The sequence below is a fragment of the Scyliorhinus torazame genome, chromosome 5 (assembly GCF_047496885.1).
Source record: "Scyliorhinus torazame isolate Kashiwa2021f chromosome 5, sScyTor2.1, whole genome shotgun sequence".
In the NCBI taxonomy this organism is placed as follows: domain Eukaryota; kingdom Metazoa; phylum Chordata; class Chondrichthyes; order Carcharhiniformes; family Scyliorhinidae; genus Scyliorhinus; species Scyliorhinus torazame.
The window spans coordinates 262,493,794-262,518,619 of NC_092711.1; the positions used below are offsets into that span (position 1 = coordinate 262,493,794).

General features: G+C 46.3%; 1 protein-coding gene across 7 annotated transcripts in view; it reads left to right on the forward strand.

The window, feature by feature from the left end:
- Positions 1-24,826, forward strand: part of LOC140421098 (UDP-N-acetylglucosamine--peptide N-acetylglucosaminyltransferase 110 kDa subunit) — a 163,640-nt gene that overhangs the window by 119,360 nt on the left and 19,454 nt on the right. For all 7 annotated transcript variants that reach the window (XR_011946669.1, XR_011946670.1, XM_072505472.1 and 4 more), the window contains 2 exons: positions 11,595-11,762; positions 12,159-12,311. Coding sequence is in view for 5 of the 7 variants with exons in the window: in XM_072505472.1 (XP_072361573.1) it covers positions 11,595-11,762; positions 12,159-12,311 (321 nt within the window). In the remaining 2 variants the exon portion in view is untranslated. The remainder of the gene's footprint in view (positions 1-11,594; positions 11,763-12,158; positions 12,312-24,826) is intronic.

Sequence of the window (24,826 nt, forward strand, 5' to 3'; positions counted from 1 at the left end):
AGCGAGCGTTGAACTTGAACTTGCTTCTGGTCGTGGTGCTGCAGTTGGCGATGGACGTTGCCGGAGCGCCAGGTCCACAAGAGATCGAACACATGGCAGTGTCTCTCTTTATCCTTGGGAATTTTGCGCTCTTTTGGGCGGTCCTTAGGTTTGGACCCAATTAATTGGGCAATTCTCGATCACTGCCTTCGATCTGAGCCAATAAAGGGGCGGGTGCCTTGATAGCTGGGCGTGTCCTCAATGTTCATTGACCTTGCTGTTTATGCTTCCTGAGTATAGGGAGTGGCGCCGAAATGTCTGGGCTTGTATCGGTTACCTGAGTATCAAAACTTTGTCTTACGGAGATGGGCCATTAAATGCTCGTCGGTTGGGGGTTTCGATGCTGTCTGGATTCTCTACTCACGAATATACATTCAGGCTCTGTGCCTGCCTGAATCTTACATTGTCCATACTTCCCTTTAGGCTTTGCAAACGTCCATGTTCCTTGTTGTAAGTGGCCATCCCAGATGGCTACAGTATGTCCTTCTGGGACTCAGCCACATCATGTTGCGACTGAACACTTTTGGGTTTGTGTCACATTAGCCAGTGACTGTGCCATTTCCCTCTGTGACTGGGCCACCTCCCTCTGTGTTGGCGCCATGTTGGCCAACGCCTGGTCAATGTTGTAGGCATTCCCAGCCATGGCCAGCTGTGACTGGTCCATGCTGCGAGGTCCCAGGTTCGATCCCGGCACTGGGTCACTGTCCGTGTGGAGTTTGCACATTCTTCCCATGTTTGCGTGGGTCTCACCCCCACAACCCAAAGATGTCGAAGGTTGGTGGATTGGCCATGCTCAATTGCCCCCCTTAATTGGAAAAAAATAATTGTGTACTCTTTAAAAAAAAATTTTATAAATAGGGAACAGACCCGTTAGCGCACCGCTCACACTTATCCTCAAACTCCTCAAAAAATCCGCTCATCCTGGCCTTGGTGAGGTGTATCCTAAATGTAACCTTTTAAAAAATAAATTTAGAGTACCCAATTCATTTTTTCCAATTAAGGGGCAATTTAGCGTGGCCAATCCACCTATCTTGCACATCTTTGGGTTGTGGAGGTGAAACCCAAGTAAATATGGGGCGAATGTGCAAACTCCCCACGGACAGTGACCCAGGGCCAGATCGAACCTGGCACCTCGAGGCTGTGATTCAGCAGTGCTAGCCACTACGCCACCATGCTGCCTTCTAAACGCAACCTTGAGTTGTACCAAACTCTTCCTCACATAGGATGATGAAGCATTTATCCTGCAGAGGGACTCATTCCGCATCACCACCTCCAAAATGGGTTCTAACTCGTCCCAACTGGCCTTCACCTCATCCTCCGAAACCTGCTCTTTTCCCATTTTCCACCTAGAAATCCCAGACATACTGCCCTTCTCCTGTACATGAAAATATCCTTTCCACCAGTGCCTCTGGGAAAGTAGGAAGTGCTGGCCTAACAAAAGTCCCACACCTGAAAATATATGAACCTGCTTGATCTCCCAAGCTATGCTTTCTCCTTCAACTCCTCCCAACTCTCAAAGCGTCCCTTATCTTTCCACTCCCTGAATGGCAGTATCCAATTTTGTTAGTTCAAATAAGTGATTCCGACAGATTGGGCCCACTTTGACTTGCCCTCAGCTCGAAATGCTGACTTAGTTACCGCCATATTTTTAAATTGGACACTACCACCGGATTCACAGAATATTTTGCCGGCGAAAAAGGCAAGGATACCGTCCAGGCCATCCAGACCAGTTCCTCTACATGACCCAGACTGCATCTGTACCCAACTAACTTCCTGATTCCCAAACCACCCCAGCACTTTCTCCAATTTGGTTATCATAGAATCATAAAAGTTTACAGCATGGAAACAGGCCCTTCGGCCCAACCAGTCCATGCCGCCCAGTTTTTACTATTAAGCTAGTCCCAGTTGCCCGCACTTGGCCCATAACCCTCTATACCCATCTTACCCATGTAACTATCTAAATGCTTTTTAAAAGACACAATTGTACCCGCCTCTACTACTACCTCTGGCAGCACATTCCAGACACTCACTACCCTCTGAGTGAAGAAATTGCCCCTCTGGGCCCTTCTGAATCTCTCCCCTCTCACCTTAAACCTATGCCCTCTAGTTTTAGACTCCCCTACCTTTGGGAAAAGATGTTGACTATCTACCTTATCTATGCCCCTCATTATTTTATAGACCTCTATAAGATCACCCCTAAGCCTCCTACGCTCCAGGGAAAAAAGTCCCAGTCTATCCAGCCTCTCCTTATAACTCAAACCATCAAGTCCCGGTAACATCCCAGTAAATCTTTTCTGCACTCTTTCTAGTTTAATAATATCCTTTCTATAATAAGGTAACCAGAACTGCACACAGTATTCCAAGTGTGGCCGTACCAATGTCTTGTACAACTTCAACAAGACGTTCCAACTCCTGTATTCAATGTTCTGACCAATGAAACCAAGCATGCCGAATGCCGCCTTCACCACCCTGTCCACCTGCGACTCCACCTTCAAGGAGCTATGAACCTGTACTCCTTGATCTCTTTGTTCTATAACTCTCCCCAACGCCATACCATTAACTGAGTAGGTCCTGGCCTTATTCGATCTGCCAAAATGCATCACCTCACATTTATCTAAATTAAACTCCATCTGCCATTTGTCGGCCCACTGGCCTAATTGATCAAGATCCCGTTGCAATCCTAGATAACCACCTTCACTATCCACTGTGCCACCAATCTTGGTGTCATCTGCAAACTTACTAACCATGCCTCCTAAATTCTCATCCAAATCATTAATATAAATCACAAATAACAGTGGACCCAGCACCGATCCCTGAGGCACACCACTGGTCACAGGCCTCCAGTTTGAAAAACAACCCTCTACAACCACCCTCTGTCTTCTGTCGTCCAGCCAATTTTGAATCCAATTGGCAACCTCACCCTGGATCCCGTGAGCTTTAACCTTCTGCAACAACCTACCATGCGGTACCTTGTCAAAGGCTTTGCTAAAGTCCATGTAGACAACGTCTACTGCACTGCCCTCATCTACCTTCTTGGTCACCCCCTCAAAAAACTCAATCAAATTTGTGAGACATGATTTTCCACGCACAAAGCCATGCTGACTGCCCCAAATCAGTCCTTGCCTCTCTAAATGCTTGTAGATCCTGTCTCTCAGAATACCTTCTAGCAACTTACCTACTACAGACGTTAGGCTCACCGGTCTGTAGTTCCCAGGCTTTTCCCTGCTGCCCTTCTTAAACAAGGGCACAACATTCGCCACTCTCCAATCTTCAGGCACCTCACCTGTGGCTGCCGATGATTCAAATATCTCTGTTAGGGGACCCGCAATTTCCTCCCTAGCCTCCCTCAACATCCTGGGATACATTTCATCAGGTCCTGGGGATTTATCTACCTTGATGCGCTTTAGGATTTCCAGCATCACCTCTGTAATATGCACACTTCTCAAGACATCACTATTTATTTCCCTTAGTTTCCTAACATCCATGCCTTTCTCCACCGTGAATACCGATGAGAAATATTCATTCAGGATCTCACCCAACTCTTGTGGCTCTGCACATAGATGTCCTTGTTGATCCTTAAGAGGCCCTACTCTGTCCCTAGTTACTCTTTTTCCCTTTATGTATCTGTAGAAGCTCTTTGGATTCTCCTTTGCATTATTTGCCAAAGCAATTTCATGTCCTCTTTTTGCCCTCCTGATTTCCCTCTTAACTCTATTTCGACAATCTCTATACTCTTCAAGGGATCCACTTGATCCCAGTTGTTTATGTACGTCATATACCTCCTTTTTGACCAGAGTCTCAATATCTTGAGTCATCCAGGGTTCCCTACTTCTACCAGCCTTGCCCTTCACTCTAAAGGGAATGTGCTTATCCTGAACCCTGGTTAACACATTTTTAAAAGCCTCCCATTTACCAGCCGTCCCTTTGCCTGCCAACAGTCTCCCCCAATCTACCTCTGAAAGTTCCTGTCTGATACCATCAAAATTGGCCTTGCCCCAATTAAGAATTTTAACTCTTGGGCCAGACCTATCATTCTCCATAGCTATCTTAAAACTAATGGAGTTATGGTCACTTGTCCCAAAGTGATCCCTCACTAACACTTCTGTCACTTGCCCTTCCTTATTTCCCAAGACGAGGTCAAGTTTTGCCCCCTCTCTAGTCGGTCCATCCACATACTGAATGAGAAATTCCTCCTGAATACACTCAACAAATTTCCCTCCATCCAAGCCCCTAATGCTATGGCTGTCCCAGTCAATGTTGGGAAAGTTAAAGTCCCCTACTATTACCACCCTACTTTTCTTGCAGCTATCTGTAATCTCCTTACATATTTGCTCCTCAATTTCCCGCTGACTATTTGGGGGCCTGTAGTACAGTCCTATCAAGGTGATCTCTCCCTTCTTATTTTTCAGTTCCACCCATATAGACTCAGTGGGCGAACCCTCGGATATATCCCCTCTAAGTACTGCTGTGTTCTCCCTAATCAAAAACGCCACTCCCCCTCCTCTCTTACCTCCTGTTCTATCCTTTCTATAGCATCTGTACCCCGGAACATTGAGCTGCCAGTCCTGCCCCTCCCTTAGCCATGTTTCAGTCATAGCTATAATATCCCAGTCCCATGTGCCCATCCATGCCCTGAGTTCATCCGCTTTGCCCGTCAGGCCCCTTGCATTGAAATAAATGCAGTTTAATGTAGACTTTCCTTGCTCTCTGCCCTGCTTTCTCTGGTCATGCTTTACACACTCTCCCTTCCTGCCTTTTGTTTCCGTCCCCACTGACTTCCTACATCGGTTCCCATCCCCCTGCCACATTAGTTTAAACCCTCCCCAACTGCACTAGCAAACACACCCCCGAGAACATTGGTTCCGGTCCCACCCAGATGCAGACCGTCCGATTTGTACAGGTCCCACCTCCCCCAGAACCGGTCCCAATGTCCCAGGAATTTGAAACCCTCCTTCTTGCACCATCTCTCAAGCCACGTATTCATCCTAGCTATCCTGTCATTCCTACTCTGACTATCACGTGGCACTGGTAGCAATCCTGAGATTACTACCTTTGAGGTCCTACTTTTTAGTTTAACTCCTAACTCCCTAAATTCAGCTTGTAGGACCTCATCCCGTTCTTTACCTATATCGTTGGTGCCTATATGCACCACGACAGCTGGCTGTTCACCCTCCCCCTCCAGAATGCCCTGCAGCCGCTCCGAGACATCCTTGACCCTTGCACCAGGGAGGCAACATACCAACCTGGATTCTCGTTTGCGTCCGCAGAAACGCCTGTCTATTCCCCTTACAATTGAATCCCCTATCACTATAGCTCTGCCACTCTTTTTCCCGCCCTTCTGTGCAGCAGAGCCAGCCACGGTGCCATGAACCTGGCTGCTGCCACCTTCCCCTGGTGAGCCATCTCCTCCAACAGTTTCCAAAACGGTAAATCTGTTTTGGAGGGAGATGACCGCAGGGGATCCCTGCACTGCCTTCCTACTCTTCCTCTGTCTGTTGGTCACCCATTCCCTATCTGCCTCAGTAATTTTAATCTGCGGTGTGACCAACTCACTGAATGTGCTATCCACAACTTCCTCAGCATCGCGGATGCTCCAAAGTGAATCCATCCGCAGCTCCAGAGCCGTCAAGCGGTCTAACAGGAGCTGCAGTTGGACACACTTCTTGCAGATGAAAGAGTCGGACACCAGAAGGGTCCCTGACTTGCCACATCTCACAAGAGGAGCATGACACGGGTCTGAGCTCTCTTGCCATGACTTAAACCTGAAGTTAAATTTGAACTACACTACACAGCTAAGAGAAAGTCAAAGAGAGGAAAATCACTTACCAGTCACAAGCCAATCACTTACCTGCTGGCTGTGATGTAATTGCTCCCGACACTCCCTCACAGGTCTGCTTCTCTGCACCTCCTTAAGATGAGCACCAAATTCCCTTAACTAGTTAATTAATTTACTTAATTAATTGGATTAAAAAATTTTTTTTTGGAAACTCAACCCCAAACACCAAACTCCAAAAAACACAGCCCTCACTCACCTCTTACCCAAACTCAGCCTTACCCAAACTCAGCCTTACCCAAACTCAGCCTTACCCAAACTCAGATACACACTGTTTGCTTCCAGCACTCTGCTTCTAACGGCACTTCAGCCACACCTTTTGTATCCTTCCTGATTTACAGTCAGCCAATAGGCCTGCTCCCGAAACTGTTCTCCCGAAACTAACAGCTGACCTGCAAGGTAAGGAAGTTTTTAAACAGTACTTACCTCACCCAGGCCGCGAACTTTTAAACTCTCCGCTCTGACTCGCAGCTCCCACGCTTTTTAAATCTCTCGCGCTGTTTTCAATGTCCTGGCTCTCTCTCTCTCCCGCTCCCAGCTGACCTGCAAGGTAAGGAGGTTTTTAAACAGTACTTACCTCACCCAGGCCGCAAACTTTTAAACTCTCCGCTCTGACTCGCAGCTCCCGCGCTTTTTAAATCGCCCGCGCTGTTTTCAATGTCCCGGCTCTCTCTCTCTCTCTCTCTCCCGCTCCCAGCTGACCTGCAAGGTAAGGAGGTTTTTAAACAGTACTTACCTCACCCAGGGCGCGAACTTTTAAACTCTCCGCTCTGACTCGCAGCTCCCGCGCTTTTTAAATCTCCCGCGCTGTTTTCAATGCCCCGGCTCTCTCTCTCTCCCGCTCCCAGCTGACCTGCAAGGTAAGCAAGTTTTTAAACAGTACTTACCTCACCCAGGGCGCGAACTTTTAAACTCTCCGCTCTGACTCGCAGCTCCCGCGCTTTTTAAATCTCCCGCGCTGTTTTCAATGTCCCGGCTCTCTCTCTCTCCCGCTCCCAGCTGACCTGCAAGGTAAGGAGGTTTTTAAACAGTACTTACCTCACCCAGGCCACAAACTTTTAAACTCTCCGCTCTGACTCGCAGCTCCCGCGCTTTTTAAATCTCCCGCGCTGTTTTCAATGTCCCGGCTCTCCCTCTCTCTCTCTCTCTCTCCCCAGCTGACCTGCAAGGTAAGGAGGTTTTACTGGTTGCCCAGTAATAATGTAACAAATTTGCCTGGGGCAACCCTCCCACCTGCCTCTGTAGGACCCGTTTCCAAATTCGAATGTTCTTCCCGCCCATATGAAGTCCATTTTGAGCCGCACCACTTCCAGTAAAAACGATTGTAGCAGAAAAACTGGGAGGCATTGGAATAAAAATACAAACTGTGGCAAAATGTTCATCTTGATAGATTGAACTCGGCCCTCCAGCGACAGTGGAAGGCTTTCCCATCTCTGTAAGTCTGCTCTGACTATGCTCACCAGGCATGTGAAATTCAGTTTTCGGAGTCACGACCAATCCTGGGCCATCTGAACTCCTAAATAATGAAAACTGGACCCATCAGGCGGAATGGCAGTCCCCTGATCCCGTATCTCTCCTCGAGGACTAACCACAAAATATTCACCTGTCCCAACATTTGATTTCTATCCTGAGAAGGAACGGAAACACTGCAATAAATCCATTATCTCTCCCATACCTGGCTCGGGATTCCTAACACGCAGTAGTAGGCCGTTTGCATATAAGGACACCTTGTGCTCTACTCCACCCCTCACAATTCCCTTCCATATCTCCGAGGCCCTAAAAGCTATCGCTAATAGTTTGACCGTCAACACAAACAACAGCGGGGACATTGGGCATCCCTGTCTCGTCCCCCTGTGCAGCCTGAACGACCCCAAATTCATGTTATTTGTTTGAACACTGGCAGCTGGCATTTCATGATACGAACCCAGGGCCAATCTCAAACCTCTCTAGGACTGTGAACCTGTAGCTCCATTCGACTCTGTTAATTGCCTTTTCGGCATCTAGAGACACAATAATCTCTGGTTCTGGTCTCCACCGGCGTAAGAACTACATTAAGTAGTCACCTCACATTAGAAGACAGTTTTCTGCCCCTTGCAAACCCCTTCTGATCTTTCCCCACTACTGGGAGGCAGGATTCCAGCTTCAGCTTTAGGCAACAGTTTTGCATCTATGTTAGCAGAGAGATTGGGCGGCACAACCCACGCTCTATGGGGTCCTTTTCCTTCTTCAGAAGAAAGGAGATGGACTCCTCTCTCACTATCACTGGAAGGGAACCTCACCCCAATGAGTCATTTAAAAATTCCCCAGAACCAATGGGGCCAGCTGGTCCATGAACTTCTTGTAAAATTCTACCGGGAACCCATCAGGCCCCGACGTCTTCCCTGTCTGCATCTTACCCAAAGCCCTGCAGACCTCCTTCAGCTCCAACAGTGCCTTACCATGTCTCCCGCAATTCATCATCCTCCTTGGGGAAACTCCAGGACCTCCAAAAACTTAACCATCTCCTGCTCATCCTCTCGCGGCTCTGACCTGTAAAGCCCTTCATAAAAGAAACAAAACACCTCATTAATTTGCTCTGGGGAAGAGACCAACTCACACCCCTGAATCCCTTATCCGCACAATCTCCTTGGCAGCGTCTTGTCACCTTAGCTGATGGGCGAACAGTAAGCTGCCCTTCTCCCCATACTCCTAGACCAGCCCCTATACACACCCGATCCGTGGACAGTAGGTCAAACTGCATTTGAAGCTTCTTCCTATGCGATAAAAGCTCTGGTATTGGGTCAAACCCCCTATCCGTCTCTAGAATTTCATCCACTATCTCCTGACACTCCTGACTTTTCGCCCTGCCTATCTGTGACCATATATTCCATCCCCTCCCCCCAAATCACCGCTTTTAATGCCTCCCATACCGTAGATGGTGAGACCATCTGTTTTCATTCCATTCAATGTTGACCCCGAAATTTCCGCACAGAACCTGGGATTCGATAACCGACCCACATCCAGCCTCCAACCTGCACACTTGACCCTTCACCTTTAAATCCACCAGGTGTGGCGTGGAAATCACTTTGGCCGAGTAGTCCGCACTCTTCACCCCAAGTAACAAGGTCCTATCCATAATGATAAAATCAATGCGTGAATACACCTTGCGTACTGATGAAAGAAACAAAAACACCTTGCGCCCCCCCCCCCCCCCCCCGTGCATGAAGTGCCACGGATCTACCTCTCCTGTCTCTTCCATAAATCTTACTAGCACGTCCCCAATTCCCCCACCGCACAAACACAAAACTTTAGCAAGACCTATTGCGCGCCCTCCCGTTTGTTAGGCTCTCCTCTCCCCATCAGCTAACAAACCAAGTCGCCTTAACAAATCCCCTCTAACGTCAACCAATATGTCCTCCTTCCCCCACCCCCGCAAACAAGACCAACAAAAAACGCACTCCCCCCTTCAAGAAAAGGAAGGAACACGTACCAATCCCCTTTTTACTGTTGCTCTTTTTAGTCGTAGTCTATTGGCTCTGATTACGTCACCTTTGCTCACGAGTCACCAGGTATCTTTATGATACCGCCACGTGGTTCAAGTTCAGGTTATGATTAATAATACAGCACACCGATTAGTAAGGATTAAAACAACGGTCATTTATTATATATAACAAGCAATATTAATACCCTAATACTACTTTCTATATAATAAAACCTATCACTACTGGCCAATACTTAACTTGGGAAGAGCCCACCAGGTCAGGGAAACGAATGGCTTGTCCAATCGGATCTGGCCCGCGGGATTCAAAAGGCTGCTACAGGTCGGTGGCTAGGTGCCTCTACCGGATAGCGATCGCTGGGTTCAAACTTACAGTTGCCGGTTGCTGTTCTTGCGAAGGTCTCGAGCAGGCGAAGAGGAGAGAGAGAGCGATCTGAACTTAGCCACTCACTTTTATAGGGCCCAGGGGCTTCCCGCCTCCCGGGGCGGCCCTTGACCCTGAGTCCCAAGTGATTGGATTTGTCCCCAATCCCTGGGGTCGATGTGTCCAATGGTGAGGGGATTCCTCGATCGGGGGGTGGTCGTTCACCTGTCTTTGTTTCGGCCACTACAGGCGCCGACAGGTCTGGCCCGGTATTCAATTGCTAATATGTTGCAATTGTTCCCGGGGATAGCCGATTTAACTGCAGATGCCTGGATAGATGGGCTGCAAACAGTCCTGAATGTAACTGCAAATACCTGGGTTGATGGGCTGTTGATAGCCCTGAGTATCGATCTGGGCTAACTTCCCCAGAGCCGAATATGCAATACTGTCTGCAGCTGCCTGCTTGTGTCTCGTTAGCTGCTTTTCCCAGCAGTCTTTCGGGTTAGCCATTTCAAACTGGGTTTTGGCCAGATTAATCGGAACGCAGCCATTTTACGTGGCTACATTACAAACACCCCCTTCCCCCAATAGAGCAAAAGCGAAATGGGTAGAAACAGTAGCATCTCTACATCCCTTTTCATGCACAGAGTCCAAAATAGACCTTGTCACAGCAGTCCCAACTTCTTGTCTCTAATGAAGGCCTCTGCTTGCTCCGGCGTGTCAATAAAGTAGACATTCGAGTTCAGTGTAACCCGTAAACGTGCCGGTACACCACCCCAAACCTCACATCCTTATTACAGAACCCGCCTTCGCCTTTTTAAAGGCAGCCGGTCTCCTGGCCAACTCTGCTCCAATATCCTGGTATCTATGGACTGTATGCCCGTCCCAATCGATATTCTGAGTTTGCTTTGCCCACTCCCAAGACTCTCTCAGTCTTGGTTTTGATCAAACTTCGATGTGCCCTGTCCAATTCCAGAGGGGCAAACACTCCATCTCCTCCCACCAGCCTCGTGAAGAAGTCCGAAAAATACTGGGTCGGCTTTGAACCCTCCGCTCCCTCTGGCAGCCCCACCAACCTGAAGTTTAGCAGCCGTGAGCTGTTTTTGAGGTCCTCCGCTTTGTCTCAGGCTTTTATTGTTTTCCACCACATTTGACAACTCTGCCTCCATCAAGGCAAACCGATTGCCGTGTCTCGACAAGGCCTCCTCAATCCCTTTTAACATCTCGCTATGTGCCCTCATCACGTGTGATGTTCGCAATAATTTTTCACAGATCGGGGCCAAAGATGCTTCAATATTGGCTTTGAAAATTTTTTTCATTTCCTGGCCCTGTCGTTTGAATTACCTGTCAATTTTCTTGCTGAACTTTTCAAACTCTTGTGCCATTGCAACGGTCAGTGTGTCTAATGTGATGGGTGTGGCGGTGGCCATCTTCTCTTTTTCACCTTTCTTCCTGAGACTTTTTTGGTATTGAGATTTTTTTGTTGTTGATTTCATTAATCCTGTTGGGAAGAGATTACTTGCTTGCCTCACCAGGTTTGGGCACCAAAAACGCTGGGGAAAAATAGGTAAAAAGAGATCAAGTGCGAACCTTACCGGGAGCTGTTTTCAGTGCGTCCGTCTTTAAATGACGTCACCCGGAAGTCTGATAACTTTTCTCAAAGCAAACCTCCAAAAATTATTTCTGTTAAAAAGCACAGTAGTTGATGCAGAATTTGGGTGATGGTACATTTGATGGCAAGGTACTCTGTTTTGTAGGGATGGTTATAATACCAATGATCAGATCAATCCGAAATAGCAATCTGAAAACTCTTGCCTTTTTGCTTTATGTATACTAACTAAAGTAGCAAACCAAGCTTTCTGAGTTTGTGTTGTTTCCAGCTGAAATGTCCTGATGGTGGAGACAACTGCGACACAAGCTCTGCACTTTCAATGCCCGTTGTTCCAATGAATACGGCAGCTGAAGCCATTATCAACATGATCAATCAAGGGCAAATCCAGGTCACAATCAATAACTTCACTGTCAGCAATGGACTAGCAACAACACAAGTAAGTGAAAGCACAAATGGGTTTTAGTGTAGGTGGAAAATGAGAGTTTCTGCAGCTTGTAACATGAGCAACTTCAAATTAACTCTTTATTGGGGTGGTCTTAAAGACATTGAATCCACGATCATGCAAACTACCTTGTCTGTTGGAAAGTAGGTTTGATATAGCTCAGTTGAGGGTTGATGGACATAAATCGATTCTTGTCCTTTGTGTTTAAAGGAACTGGCAGCTGTGAGCCATTGGCAGATATTGAGAAAGTAGAACAATTTTGGTTTTTGCAATTGCCTCTGAAGTGTCGCTTTATGGTGATTACTGCTCGTGGCCAGAGGCTATATTCTGAGTGAAACGATCTTTGAGCTTTTCTGGACATTAATTAACATGTATTCAATCTGCCATCAGATCAACAACAAGGCAGCAACTGGAGAGGAGGTACCACGCACAATCATCGTCACAACACGGTCACAATATGGATTGCCAGAAGATGCTATTGTTTATTGCAACTTCAACCAGCTGTACAAGATTGACCCATCTACCCTGCAAATGTGGGCCAGTGTAAGTGTCATCTTGACAGTTCACTAAAGATGTGGATAGTTCCATGCAGCTGTGGTATTAGGATTGATCATTTTGCAACTAAAAGGGAATGTAACTTCAGAGAAATGAAAGGGTAAGGCAAGGATTGAAAATTCTAGATTGACCATAAGTAACAAGTGAGCATAATAGTGCATTGTTCAGGTTTCGGTAAGATGTTGATAATTTCATTCAGTGTTATCACATTAGCAAAATTAAATAGCACAATCCTATTTCGAAGATCCTTGTGCTTTTCGTAATCCTTTGGTGAATTATTTTATAAGATACAACTTTATTCTGTCCGTATTTTTTGGTGGAATGTTTTCTCTTGACATCCTAAACCAACAGTAAATAGTTTTATCATTGTTGCTTCTGGTAAGTTTCTAAGAAATGTCAACAAACATTAAATTAATTGCTTTGTGATCAGTTCTGAAAAATGCATAACACGAATGCTATTTTACCGTGATAATTGGTACATTAAGTCTTCGCTTTACGCTGATTCAATTAATGTTAGTGTATCTCTTTAATGTACCGATTTCATTTTAAAGCTGTTTGCCACAGATGTTGTCTTCTGTGGCCTGCCTGCGCACAAAATCTTTCCCACAGAGCTTCTGTTCTCTCCCTCAGTCGATGTGTCGCCCCATTTGTGACGGATGGCACAGTAGTTAGCCTCACAGCACTATGTAATTTGCTTCAATTTCCGGCCTTGGGTGACTCTGGAGATTGCACTTTCGCCCTGTGTCTATGTGGGGTTTCCTCCGGGTGCTCTGGTTTCCTCCCACAGTCCAAAGATGTGCAGATTAGGTGGATTGACCATGCTGAATTGCCTCTGTCCAAATATGTGCAGGTTGGGGGGGGGGGGGGGGAGGAGTGGGCCGAGGTGGGGTGCTGTTTTGGAGGGTTGGTGCAGACCCGATGGGCCAAAGGGCCTCCCTTCTGCACTGTAGGAATTCCATGTTCCAGTCACGCTTATGCTGCCCTTACTTCCTGACGTTACACTCCGGCTTGCCTGCTCCTGGGCTCCATTTAGTGATCAGTGTGGGCAGTCTCAGGATTCCAGTTGCTTCCTGCATCACCTGCCACTAAATGGAGTTTGGTCAATCCTAAATTACTGGTGTCATTTTTTAAAATTACATTTCTTTTATATTTAATTTTATTTCATTTTACTGTTATTTCAGCTAGAAATGCACATGGTATAGAATCATAGAATTTCAACAGTGCAGAAGGAGGCTGTTTGGTAGATCAAGTCTGCACCAACCCTCGAAAGAGCACTGTACCCAGGGCCACTCCCCTCCCCTGTCCCCATAACCCCAGGTAACCTGCACATCCCTGGACACTAAGGGGCAATTTAACATGGTCAATCCATGTACCCTGCATACCTTGGGACTGTGGAGGAAACTGGAGCACCTGAAGGAAACCCACACAGACATGGGGAGAATGTGCAAACTCCATAAAGACAGTCACCCAAGGCTGGAATTGAACCCATGGCAGCAGTGCTAACCACTATGTAACTGTGCTGTCCCAGTGTGGTATTTCAACTTGTACATGGGATTTTTCTGAGCGACAAATGTCGAAAGGATCCCCACTCTGATTTAACATTGATTCCTTTTGGAACCCAAGATTTACTTAAAGTTGTGATTTTCAGTAACACAGCCACAACTTTGTTAGGGTTCCTTGTATCTCCATTGAAGGGAGAATGTGACATTTAATTTGATTTGATTTGATTTATTATTGTCACATGTATTAGTATACAGTGAAAAGTATTGTTTCTTGCATGGAATACAGACAACGCCTACCGTACATAGGGAAGGAAGGAGAGACTACAGAATGTAATGTTAGTCATAGCTAGGGCGTAGAGAAAAGATCAAATTAATACGAGGTAGGTCCATTCAAAAGTCAGATGGTAGCAGGGAAGAAACTGTTCTTGACTCGGTTGGCACGTGACCTCAAACTTTTGTATCTTTTTCCCGACGGAAGAAGGTGGAAGAGAATATGTCCGGGGTGCACGGGATCCTTAATTATGCTGGCTGCCTTTCTGAGGCAGTGGGAATTAGGCAGAGTCGATGGATGGGGGATTGGTTTGCGTGATAGACTGGGCTACATTCACGACCTTTTGTTGTTTTTTGCGGTCTTGGGCAGAGCAGGAACCATACCAAGCTGTAATACAACCAGAAAGAATGCTTTCAATGGTGCATTTGTAAAAGTTGGTGAGTGTCGTAGCTGACATGCCAAATTTCTTTAATCTTCTGAGAAAGTAGAGTCGTTGGTGGGCTTTCTTAGTGTCAGCATGGGGAGACCAGAACAGATTGTTGGTAATCTGGACACCTAAAAACTTGAAGCTCTTGACCTTTTCTACTTCGTTCCAATTGATGTATTTAGGGGCATGGTCTCCTCTACGCTTCCTGAAGTCGATGACAATCTCCTTCGTTTTGTTGACATCGAGGGAGAGATTATTGTCGTCGCACCAGTTCACCAGGTTGTCTCATTCCTGTACTCTGTCTCGCCATTGTTTGAAATCCGGCCAACTACCGTGGTGACATCAGCAAATTTGAAAATCGAGTTGGAGGGCAGTCATAGGTTTATAAGGAATATAGTAGGGGGTTGAGGACACAGCCTTGTGGGGCACCGGTGTCGAGGATGATCGTGGAGGAGGTGTTATTGCCTATCCTTACTGATTGTAGTCTGTGGGTTAGGAAGTTCAGGATCCAGTCGCAGAGGGTGGAGTCGAGGCCCAGGCCACAGAGTTTGGAGATAAGTTTTGTAGGAATAATAGTGTTGAAGGCTGAGCTGTAGTCAATAAATAGGTGTCCGACATAGGTTTCTTTGTTATCTTGGTGTTCCAGTGTTGAGTGCAGGGCCAGGGAGATGGCGTCTGCTGTGGGCATGTTGCAGCGGTAGGTGAACTGTAATTGATCTGGAGGCTGGAGTTAATTTGTTTCATGGCTAACCTTTTGAAGCACTTTATAATGATGGATGTCAGAGCACACTGCTTGACTTTTCTTTGGTATGGGGATGATGGTCGTCTTCTTGAAGCAGATAGGGACCTCAGATTGTTGTAAAGAGAGATTGAAGATGTCTGCGAATACCCCCGCCTGCTGATCCGCGCAAGACCTGCGTACTCGTCCGGGTACCCTATCTGGGCCAGTGGCTTTCCATGGGTTGACCATCTGCAATGGTGACCTCAGATACAAGTTCATACGAGGCTTCCAGGGTGGCGGGCTTGCTCCTACTGACCTCTTGCTCAATGCGGGCATAGACTGCGTTGAGCTCATCAGGGAGGGGTGTGTTGGAGCCGGTGATTTTACATGCTGTAATTTTGTAGCCCGTTATGTCTTGCAGACCTTGCCATCGTTGGCGGGGGTCCGTGTGGCTAGCCTGGGACTCGAGCTTGGTCCGGTACTGTCTTTTGGCATCTTTGATGGATTTCCTTAGATCATATCTGGCTTTCTTATATAGGTCAGGGTCGCCTGACATAAACGCCTCAGACCTAGACCTCAGCAAGCAGTGGATATCCCTGTGCATCCAGGGTTTCCGGTTGGGAAACACGTGGATTTGCTTCTTCGACACGCAGTCTTCTATACACTGATTAATGAAATCAGTTACTGTGGTGGCGTACTCGTTCAGGCTTGTCCCAGAGTTTTTAAATACTGACCAGTCCACTGACTCTAAGCAGTCCCGTAGGAGTTCATCTGATTCCTCAGACCAACGCTGCACAACTTTTTTTGACGGATTATCCCGCTTTCGTTTTTGCTTATAAGCTGGGAGCAGGAGCACAGCCTTGTGGTCAGATTTGCCAAAGTGTGGGTGGGCGATAGAGCGGTAGGCATGTTTGATATTTGTGTAGCAGTGGTCCAGGATGTTTGGGCCTCTAGTGGAACAGGTGACGTGTTGGTGCTAACTTGATAGTACGCTCTTGAGTTTGGCCTGATTGAAGTCCCCGGCCACGATGAACAAGGCCTCGGGATGTTTCGTTTCAAGACTATCATGGTAATGTTACTGGTGAATAATCCAGAAGCCTAGATAATGGTTTGGGGGCATGAATTTAAATTCCACCACAGCAGATGGTGGAATTTAAATTTAATAAATAATTGTTGAATTAAAATCAAGCTTGTCTCAGTGACCGTGAAATGACTGGATTGCCTTAAATACCCATCTGGTTCACTACTGACCTATAGGAAAGCAATCTGTTGCCTTTACCCTCGATGTGATTCTAGACTCTCAGCAATGTGTTTTGATTCTTGACTGCCTTTTGAAATGAAGTCACTGCTACAGCAAGGTTTAAAAAAAACACTGGAGAGCATTGCCCTGGGAGTCCTGAACGTTGACTCCAGGTCCAATGAAGTTTCATGGCATCAGGTCAAGCATGGTCAAGGAAACCTCTTGCTGATTACCACCTATTGCCTTCCCTCGGCTGATGAGTCAATGCTTCTCTATGTTGAACAATGCTTGGAAGAAATACTTTAGGGTAGAAAGGCCACAGCAGGGGCTCTGGTTGAGAGACTGCAATTCCCCTGAGTGACTTGGTAACATCACCGCTGGCTAAGCCTTGAAGGACATACTGGTCAGATTGGGCCTGCACCATGTAATGAATGGACCTACTAGGGGAAACAATATCTTGGCTTCATACTCCATAACATATCTCTTGCAGATGCATCTGTCCATGACAGTATTGGTAAGAGTGACCACTACACTGTCCTTGTGGTGATAAGTCCTGTCTTCATACTGAGGATACCGTCAATTGTGTTATGCGGCACTACCAGTGTACTAAATGGGTTAGATTCAGAATGGATCTAGTAGCTCAAAATGGGGCATCCACACAGTGTGGGTCATGATCATAAGCAGAATTGTGTTCTACGACTGCCTGGAACCTCGTGGCCTGTCAGATCCCTCACTCTACTGTTAACGTCAAGCCAGGGAAACAAACCTTTTCAATGAGGATTGTGGGAGAGCAAGCCGATGTAGCAGCAGGCATACCTAAAAAATGCAAGGCAACATGGTGAAGTTACAAAACCGATTCATTTGCATCCTAAACAGTCGACGGAGAGTCTTAAAAGTCAAGTGATGCCTGAGAAAATGGATCCGATTAAAGCCCTACAGTCCTCCCGCATTAGTAGTGAATGGTTGTGCAGAATTAAACTATTAACTGGAGGAGGAGACTCCACAAATTTACCGATGTAAAAGATGAGGCTGAATTGTTTGCAACCATCTTAAGCCAGAAGTGCTGAGTGGATGATCCATCTCTACCTCCTCCTAAAGTCCCTTGCATCACAGATGCTAGTATTGAATTTGAATAACTCCACGTGATATCAATAAATGGCTGCAGACACTAGACAGAAAAAGGTTAAAGGCCTTGGAATCATCTCTACAGTAGTAATAAAGATTTGTGCTCCTGAACTAGCGGTGTCCCTAACCAAGTTATTCCAATATAGCTGCAACATATCTATCTGCCTGACTATATGGAAAATCATGTCCTATCCACCAAAAGCAAGAAGAATCCTTATCAAGCCAATTATTACCTAATCAGAAAAGTAATGGAGGAGACTGTTGACAGTGATATCAAGCACCCCTGACAGAGCAATAAAATGCTCAGTTTGGGTTCTGCCAGGGCAACCCTGCTTCAGACTTAATTACATCCTAATAAAAATAATAATCACTATTGTCACAAGTAGGCTTCAATAAAGTTACTGTGAAAAGCCTCTAGGTACAAACATTGGTACCCTTGGGACCAACGTACTCCTTGGTACAAACATGGAGAATCGAGCTGAATTTGAGAAGGGAGGTGAGAGGGACTGCTCTTAATATCAAGGCAGCACAAGCAAAATTGAACTCAATGAGAATCATTGAAAATCTTATTTACTGGTTGAAGTCTTAAAAGCACAAAGGAAGATTATTGTTGGAGGCAAAAAACCCAACCCCAGGGCATCTGTTCATGAATTCCTCCGAGTATTGTCCTAGGCCCAAACACCTTCAGCTGCTTCACCAATGCCATTCCCTTCATCAAAGTCAGAATTGGGGATGTTCGTACAGAGTTTGGTACCATTTGTGATTCTTGTCACGAAGCATGCTGATATTATCTGTGAGTGTATCCCAACTTGGAACACAGGTTCATGGGTGTGTAGTTTTGTTTTGGTGTGAGGAGACAAGTGAAAGTCCAGTGAGCATAAACAGCTCAGTCGTTGTGTAACAATGAAGTCTCTACATTACACTGCGGTCTACTCTACATTGGAAAGACGAAATGTAGACTGCTTTGCAGAGCACCTTTGGTCCGTCCGCAAGCTGGACCGAGACCTTCCTGTTGCTTGCCATTTCACTCGCCATCGTGCTCTCATGTCCATCCTTGGCCTGCTGCAATGTAACAATGAAGCCGGAACAGCACCTCATCTTCCAGTTAGGCAAGTTACAGCCTTCCAGACTTTAAACTGTGAACATTCTCCTCCACCTTCACTGTCAATTTATTTTTATTTCTTCTGTTCATCTGTTCAGTGTTCCTAATTGTCCTTTGACACATTGCTTACCTTTGTTCTACTATTGACATATACTGATCTCTTAATGTGCCACTATCGGCACCCTTCTCAGCCGTAATCACCTCCATTTACATTCCCTTTGTCTTTATATCCTCAATCTTCACCTATGGTTGGCCCTCTAGCCTGCTCCACCCCCCGACTGTATAAATCTGGCCCTATTTCCAGTTGTCTCCAGCTTTGACAAAGTCATCCAGACTCAATGTTTGTCCCCTTCTCTCCACAGATGCTGTCAGACCTGCTGAAATTGACCAGTATTTTCTGTTTCTGTTTCAAATTCCAGCATCCATAGCAATTTGCTTTAATAATTATCAAAGACTAAAAGTTTTTAAAAAGACACATACACACGAACAGGACTACTCTGCTCTCATGCAATTAAGATGTATGAATTCCAAACACACACTTTTTATATAGAACGTAACCCTTGTTCCAAAATATATCTACAACACCTGAACTCTGTAATAATTTCCCATTTCCCCAAATACTATCCAAATGAAAGAACCAGTTTATAGATACTACACAATATAGGGATGATATTCAAGTCTGAGAAACTTCTTTTCCTGGTCCAGCAAAGATGTTTAAAACTGCTGATACAAAGGTTTTCTGCACTGCCTTAGCTCTTAAGACTTAAGTGGCTTGTTTCATGTAAAATGGACCTCTCGGTTGCGAGTTAAAAAACATTGACCTTCATGCTTGGTGGCTGGAAACTGGCTTGTATGTTTTTTTGAGACTGCTAGATGTAAACTGCCTCTGACTTCTGATCATCGGGCCAATTAAACCTTTGATTTGTGTATTCACCTGTCTGCCCCATCAACTTCTTTTACTATACATGAACATGCGTATAACTTATTGACCTTCCCAATCGTCTAGAAGCTGTTTCTCATAAGCTTATTCGCGCCTTATCTAAACAGCCTTCTACTCTCATTATTGGGAGAGATGGATATCAATGGGGCCTTTTGAATACTGCCTACTGCTGCCTCTAGGCAGATTCCTATCTGTTGCTGGACATCTCGCATCCTATTATGTTTTGTTAAATTTGCTTTACTGCTGTTGCGATCTTGGATGGCCTGTTCTCTAGTTGGTTCTTCAACATATTGGCCCAGAAAACCATCCCGCATGCAATTAGGGATGGGCAACAAATGCTGGTCTTATCATTGATGCTCATATCCCATGAAATAATATTCTAAAAGTACACCACTGCATGTGCCTTTCTGGAACATAATTACTTAATATATTTCGATTAGCAATCTTTCATAGCAAATGTGACGGGGTGCGACTTGCAGTCAGTATTCCAATTGTCATTCCTGTTTTTGCTGTTAATCAGAAACCCTTCCAGAAGTTAACACCAAGGACATTGTTTGTTTTGTATATTCTCTCCCTCTTTTGATTTGGTGCAGTTTTATTTGAAGCAGATTTTCCTAAGTGTTGCAGCTGAGAGTCAAGAGCTAACATGCCAAGTTTTTGCAAAAATAGGCAAGACTTTTGATGTGACAAATTTCAAAATATGTACAAATACAAAGACATAATATCATCTTTTCCCCCTGACCCTGAATCAGAAATTTGCAAGCATTTTCCCTATTTGCAACATTTATTAACCGAATATTAATTGAACTCTGCTGAAGATCAGTCCTAAATCGGAGTTTGTACTATTACAGACAGGAGGGAGTTAATTTAAACAGCCCTGATTTCTCCTCTCCCTCCCTGTCAGTAAATAGAAAGGTATTTTTGATTTCCCCCTTTCTAAATGGTGGCATATTTTCCTCAACCCTTAATGTTGCAGTGATCAATCCTCATTGATTAACCTGCACAGCAAACATGAGGAAAGCTAAAATAAAGGGTTGGTGATCGATCTCTGTGTCTAATCGGAACCCTGGATATCCGTTATCCCTTCTCAGTTCCCAAATAACAGAGGTCAAGTCTGTGCTTTTTGGCAAAGTCCACTTGTACTTTATTTGTCAGCTGTGCCACTGGTAACCTTGTGTTCAATACAACATTGAGGAAGTTCCGACTAGCCCTGCAGCAAGCTAGTCAGATTGATTGTCTTTAGTGAGTACAGTAGTTGAGTTTTCATTCAATTACAGATCTTGGTAATTCTTCAAATCATAATACACAGGATAAAATAACTAAGTGATTTAAACAAAAGAAAGATGGCAATTAGCAAAAGCAAGCAGCAAAAAAATGGGTTTCAGAAATATAGATAAGGTGATTCCAGAATGAGTTTTTCCATCCCGGTAAGTGATTCTTAAGGAGATTATTATTTTAAGGTCTGGCCTTTTTACTTCTGATTGGCTTTAACTATTTTATAATTCACTCAATTCGGCCAAACTGTCTGTCCATCAATTTAAGAGATATACGTATTTAAATACATTGGTGCCAATTTCCCATTCCATCGCTTGCCAATTTAATTAGAAAAACACAGTTTTTGTTAAGAAATTATCAGCCCTAGACTGGCTATTACTATAGAAACGGGAGTACTTGTACTGGGCAGCCGCCCAGTTTTTACCATACAATGGGGCCTTTTAGTTAGTTGACGTCACTGACCTTGCACTTGCAAATGTGAAACCTAAGAAATTGAATTAAAGAGTATTATCTGGATTAACCCTTAGTAGACTCCTAGCTATCGTTGCACTGAAGTAATGCCTTAATATGATTAGAGTTAATTATTCTTAATGAGTTCTCAATTAAACCTCTTATCATCTTCCCTTACCCTCATGGTTATAGCTTGTCGTGTTATGTACTCTGGGATAACACAGGCTGCAACTGGATGCAGCTTTTAACCAAAAGATACTCCAGACCTTGAAGTTAGTTCAATCTGATTTACTGAACCAGTAGCACAGTTCTCTCTGAGTTCGACTCTCTGCTAACCTAAGTGTGGTTACTCTGTCTGACTGAACCAGACTAGCTCTTAGCCACGTGCTGGAGGTGTGATACTGTAAATACACCCTGACTCTCACTATATGTTCATCAGTGGACAGAGGCGGAGTGTGAGTGCCTCTCGTGCCTTTTATAGTGAGATACCACCCCTGACTGTCCTGCCTGCTCATTGGTCATGTCCTGTTCTCTGTGTTCATTAGCTGCCTGTCTGTATATCATTATCTGCATGTCTGCATATCATGACATCTCCCCTTTTTTTTAGGTTTTGTTGGCATATGGGAACGTACTTACATGTGGTGGCATATATTAACATATTTACAAACGGTGGTATATGTGAACGTATTTACATGTCAAGACAGCTATCTAATGTGAGAAAACAGAACATAGCAAATAAAACAAATGTTCATAAGTCCAGTCTCTGGGGCTTGCGTCTGATCCTTATCGACCGCCGGAGAGATGGTGGTGGGGACGACGGCGCCTTGACAGGCGGGATGGAGCCTGACTGGTGGCCTCGTAGTTCAAGGTATCAGGAGGTGGCAAAACAACGGACGGAAACGGAGAAGAAAGCGGTTGCGGGCAGGCAACTTTGCGGAGTGTCCGTCTGTTTCGTCGCACATCAGAACCATCAGCCATACGTACAACATACGAGCGGGGCACGGCCTACTGAACAGCGACAGTTGGAGCAGACCAGCCACCATCCGGTATCTTGATCCTGACAGTGTCTGCCGGGGATAACACTGGCAATTCAGTGGCATGAGCATCATAGCCCTGCTTTTGCTGGTTTCGGAGCTGCTGCACCTTCTGCAGCATCAGGAGGTGATCCAGGTTGGGCAAGTTTATGGCTGGAAGTGTCGTCCGCAGGTCACTGTTCATCAGGAGTTGAGCCGGCGACATGCCAGTGGACAGTGGGGTTGCCCTGTACGCAAACAGTGCGAGGCAGATGTCAGAAGCAGAATCCGTGGCCTTGCAGATGAGCTGTTTCATGATGTGCACCCCTTTTTCAACCTTCCCATTGGACTGCGGATAGTGTGGGCTGGAAGTGACATGTTTGAAATGGTATGACTTGGCAAACATAGACCACTCGTGGCTGTTGAAGCACGGGCCATTGTCAATCCTAACAGTGAGTGGGATACCATGCCTGGAGAACGTCTCCTTGCAGGCCTTGATGACGGTCCGAGATGTGAGGTCTGAGAGCTTCACGACATCAGGATAATTGGAGAAATAGTCAATAATCAACACGTAGTCACGACCACAAAAGAGGTCGATGCCAACCTTGGACCACAGGCGGGTCTCGATTTCATGCTGCTGGAGCGTCTCCTTGCTCTGCGCTGGCTGGAAGCGTTGGCAGGTCACACAGTTGAGGACCATGTTTGAGATGTCCTGGCTAATACCGGGCCAGTAGACAGCCTGCCTGGCTCTGCGTCTGCACTTCGCGACGCCCAGGTACCCCTCGTGGATTTGGCGGAGCACCAAGCTCTAGAGACTGAGTGGAATGACAATCCAGTCCAGATTGAGGAGGATACCATCTATCACCGTCAGGTTGTCCTTTACATTGTAAAATTGAGGGCATTGCCCTTTCTGCCAGCCATTGGCAAGGTGGTGCATGACACGCTACAAGAGGGGGTCTTTGGCTGTCTCCTCGCGGATACGAACCACCTTCTCATCAGATGCCGGGAGGGTGCTCGCACACCGCTGCACCTGTGATTCAATCTGCCGGATGATTTCCAGCGGTTCACTAGGCATTGTGATGGAACGGGCCAATGCATCAGCGATGGTGAGCTCCTTGCCAGGCGTGTACACTAAGTCAAAGTCGTACCTTCTGAGTTTGAGGAGGATGCGCTGCAACCGAGGCGTCATGTCGTTCAGGTCCTTGTGGATAATGTGGACCAGAGGCCTATGATCCGTCTCGACAGTGAATGTCGGCAGGCCGTAGACATAGTCGTGAAACTTGAGAAGACCCAGGCGTTCCATCTCTATTTGCGCATACCTTGTTTAGGTGGGCGTCATGGCCCTCGATGCGTAGGCTACCGGTGCCCAGGATGAAGTGTCATCGCGGTGAAGCAGCTCTGCACCGATGCCATCCTGGCTTGCATCTGTCGAGATCTTCGTCTCCCTGTTTGAGTCTCAAAATGCCAAGACGGGTGCAGTGGTGAGTTTGGCTTTCAGCTCGAACCACTCTGCCTGATGTGCGGCCTTCCACTCAAAGGCAGTGGACTTTTTCACCAGGTTTCGTAGGGCCGTGATGTGCGAGGCCAGGTTTGGGATGAACTTGCCCAGAAAATTGACCATGCCCAGGAAGCGTAACACCGCCTTATTGTCTTCAGGGACCTTCATGGCTTCGATGGCCTTGACCTTGTCTTTGTCCGGGCGCACGCACTGCTGAGAGATCTGGTCACCTAGGAACTAGAGTGTCGACATGCCAAAGCAACATTTTGGACCTGTTCAGCTTCAGGCCAGTGGCATGGACACGGTGGAATACCTGCTAGAGACGGGAAACGTGCTTTTCAGGGGTCGCCCACGTACACACTAACCCCTTCAATGCCCTCCATCATCTGCTCCATGATGCGATGGAACATCTCTGATGCGTTTGAAATATGCCTGTGAGAGGAGGTTGGCGGAAGCACCTGTGTCCAGCTTAAACTGGATGGAGCAGTGGTTGACCTGCATCACCGCATGCCATTCGTCCGCAGAATCCACAGCGAGGATGGATTGACTTTGTGATGAGTTGGATGTGGCGGAGGCGGAGTCCTGACATTCTTCCTCTGGATCCATTGTGCTGCCAGGATCAGAATCCTGTAATCGTTGTTGCACACTCTGAACGCGCTGTCATCAGAATTGGGAGCGCTGTCCCCTGACTGTTGGTGCAGACCTGCACAAGGTTGCATAGTGTCCAGGCTTCCAGCAGTCTAAACATTGTCTGCCTCTTGCAGGGCAGTGTTTCTTTAAGTGGGCGTTGCCTCAGTTCGAGCACATCATGACATCGGCGTCCTGACGTTCCGCGCGTCGTCGTACATGCGCAGTGCGGGTGTCGGCCGCTTGGTTATCCCGTTCGCATCGCGCATGCGTGGGGCCCTGGGAAAAGCGCGCAAAATGGCCGCTTTCATC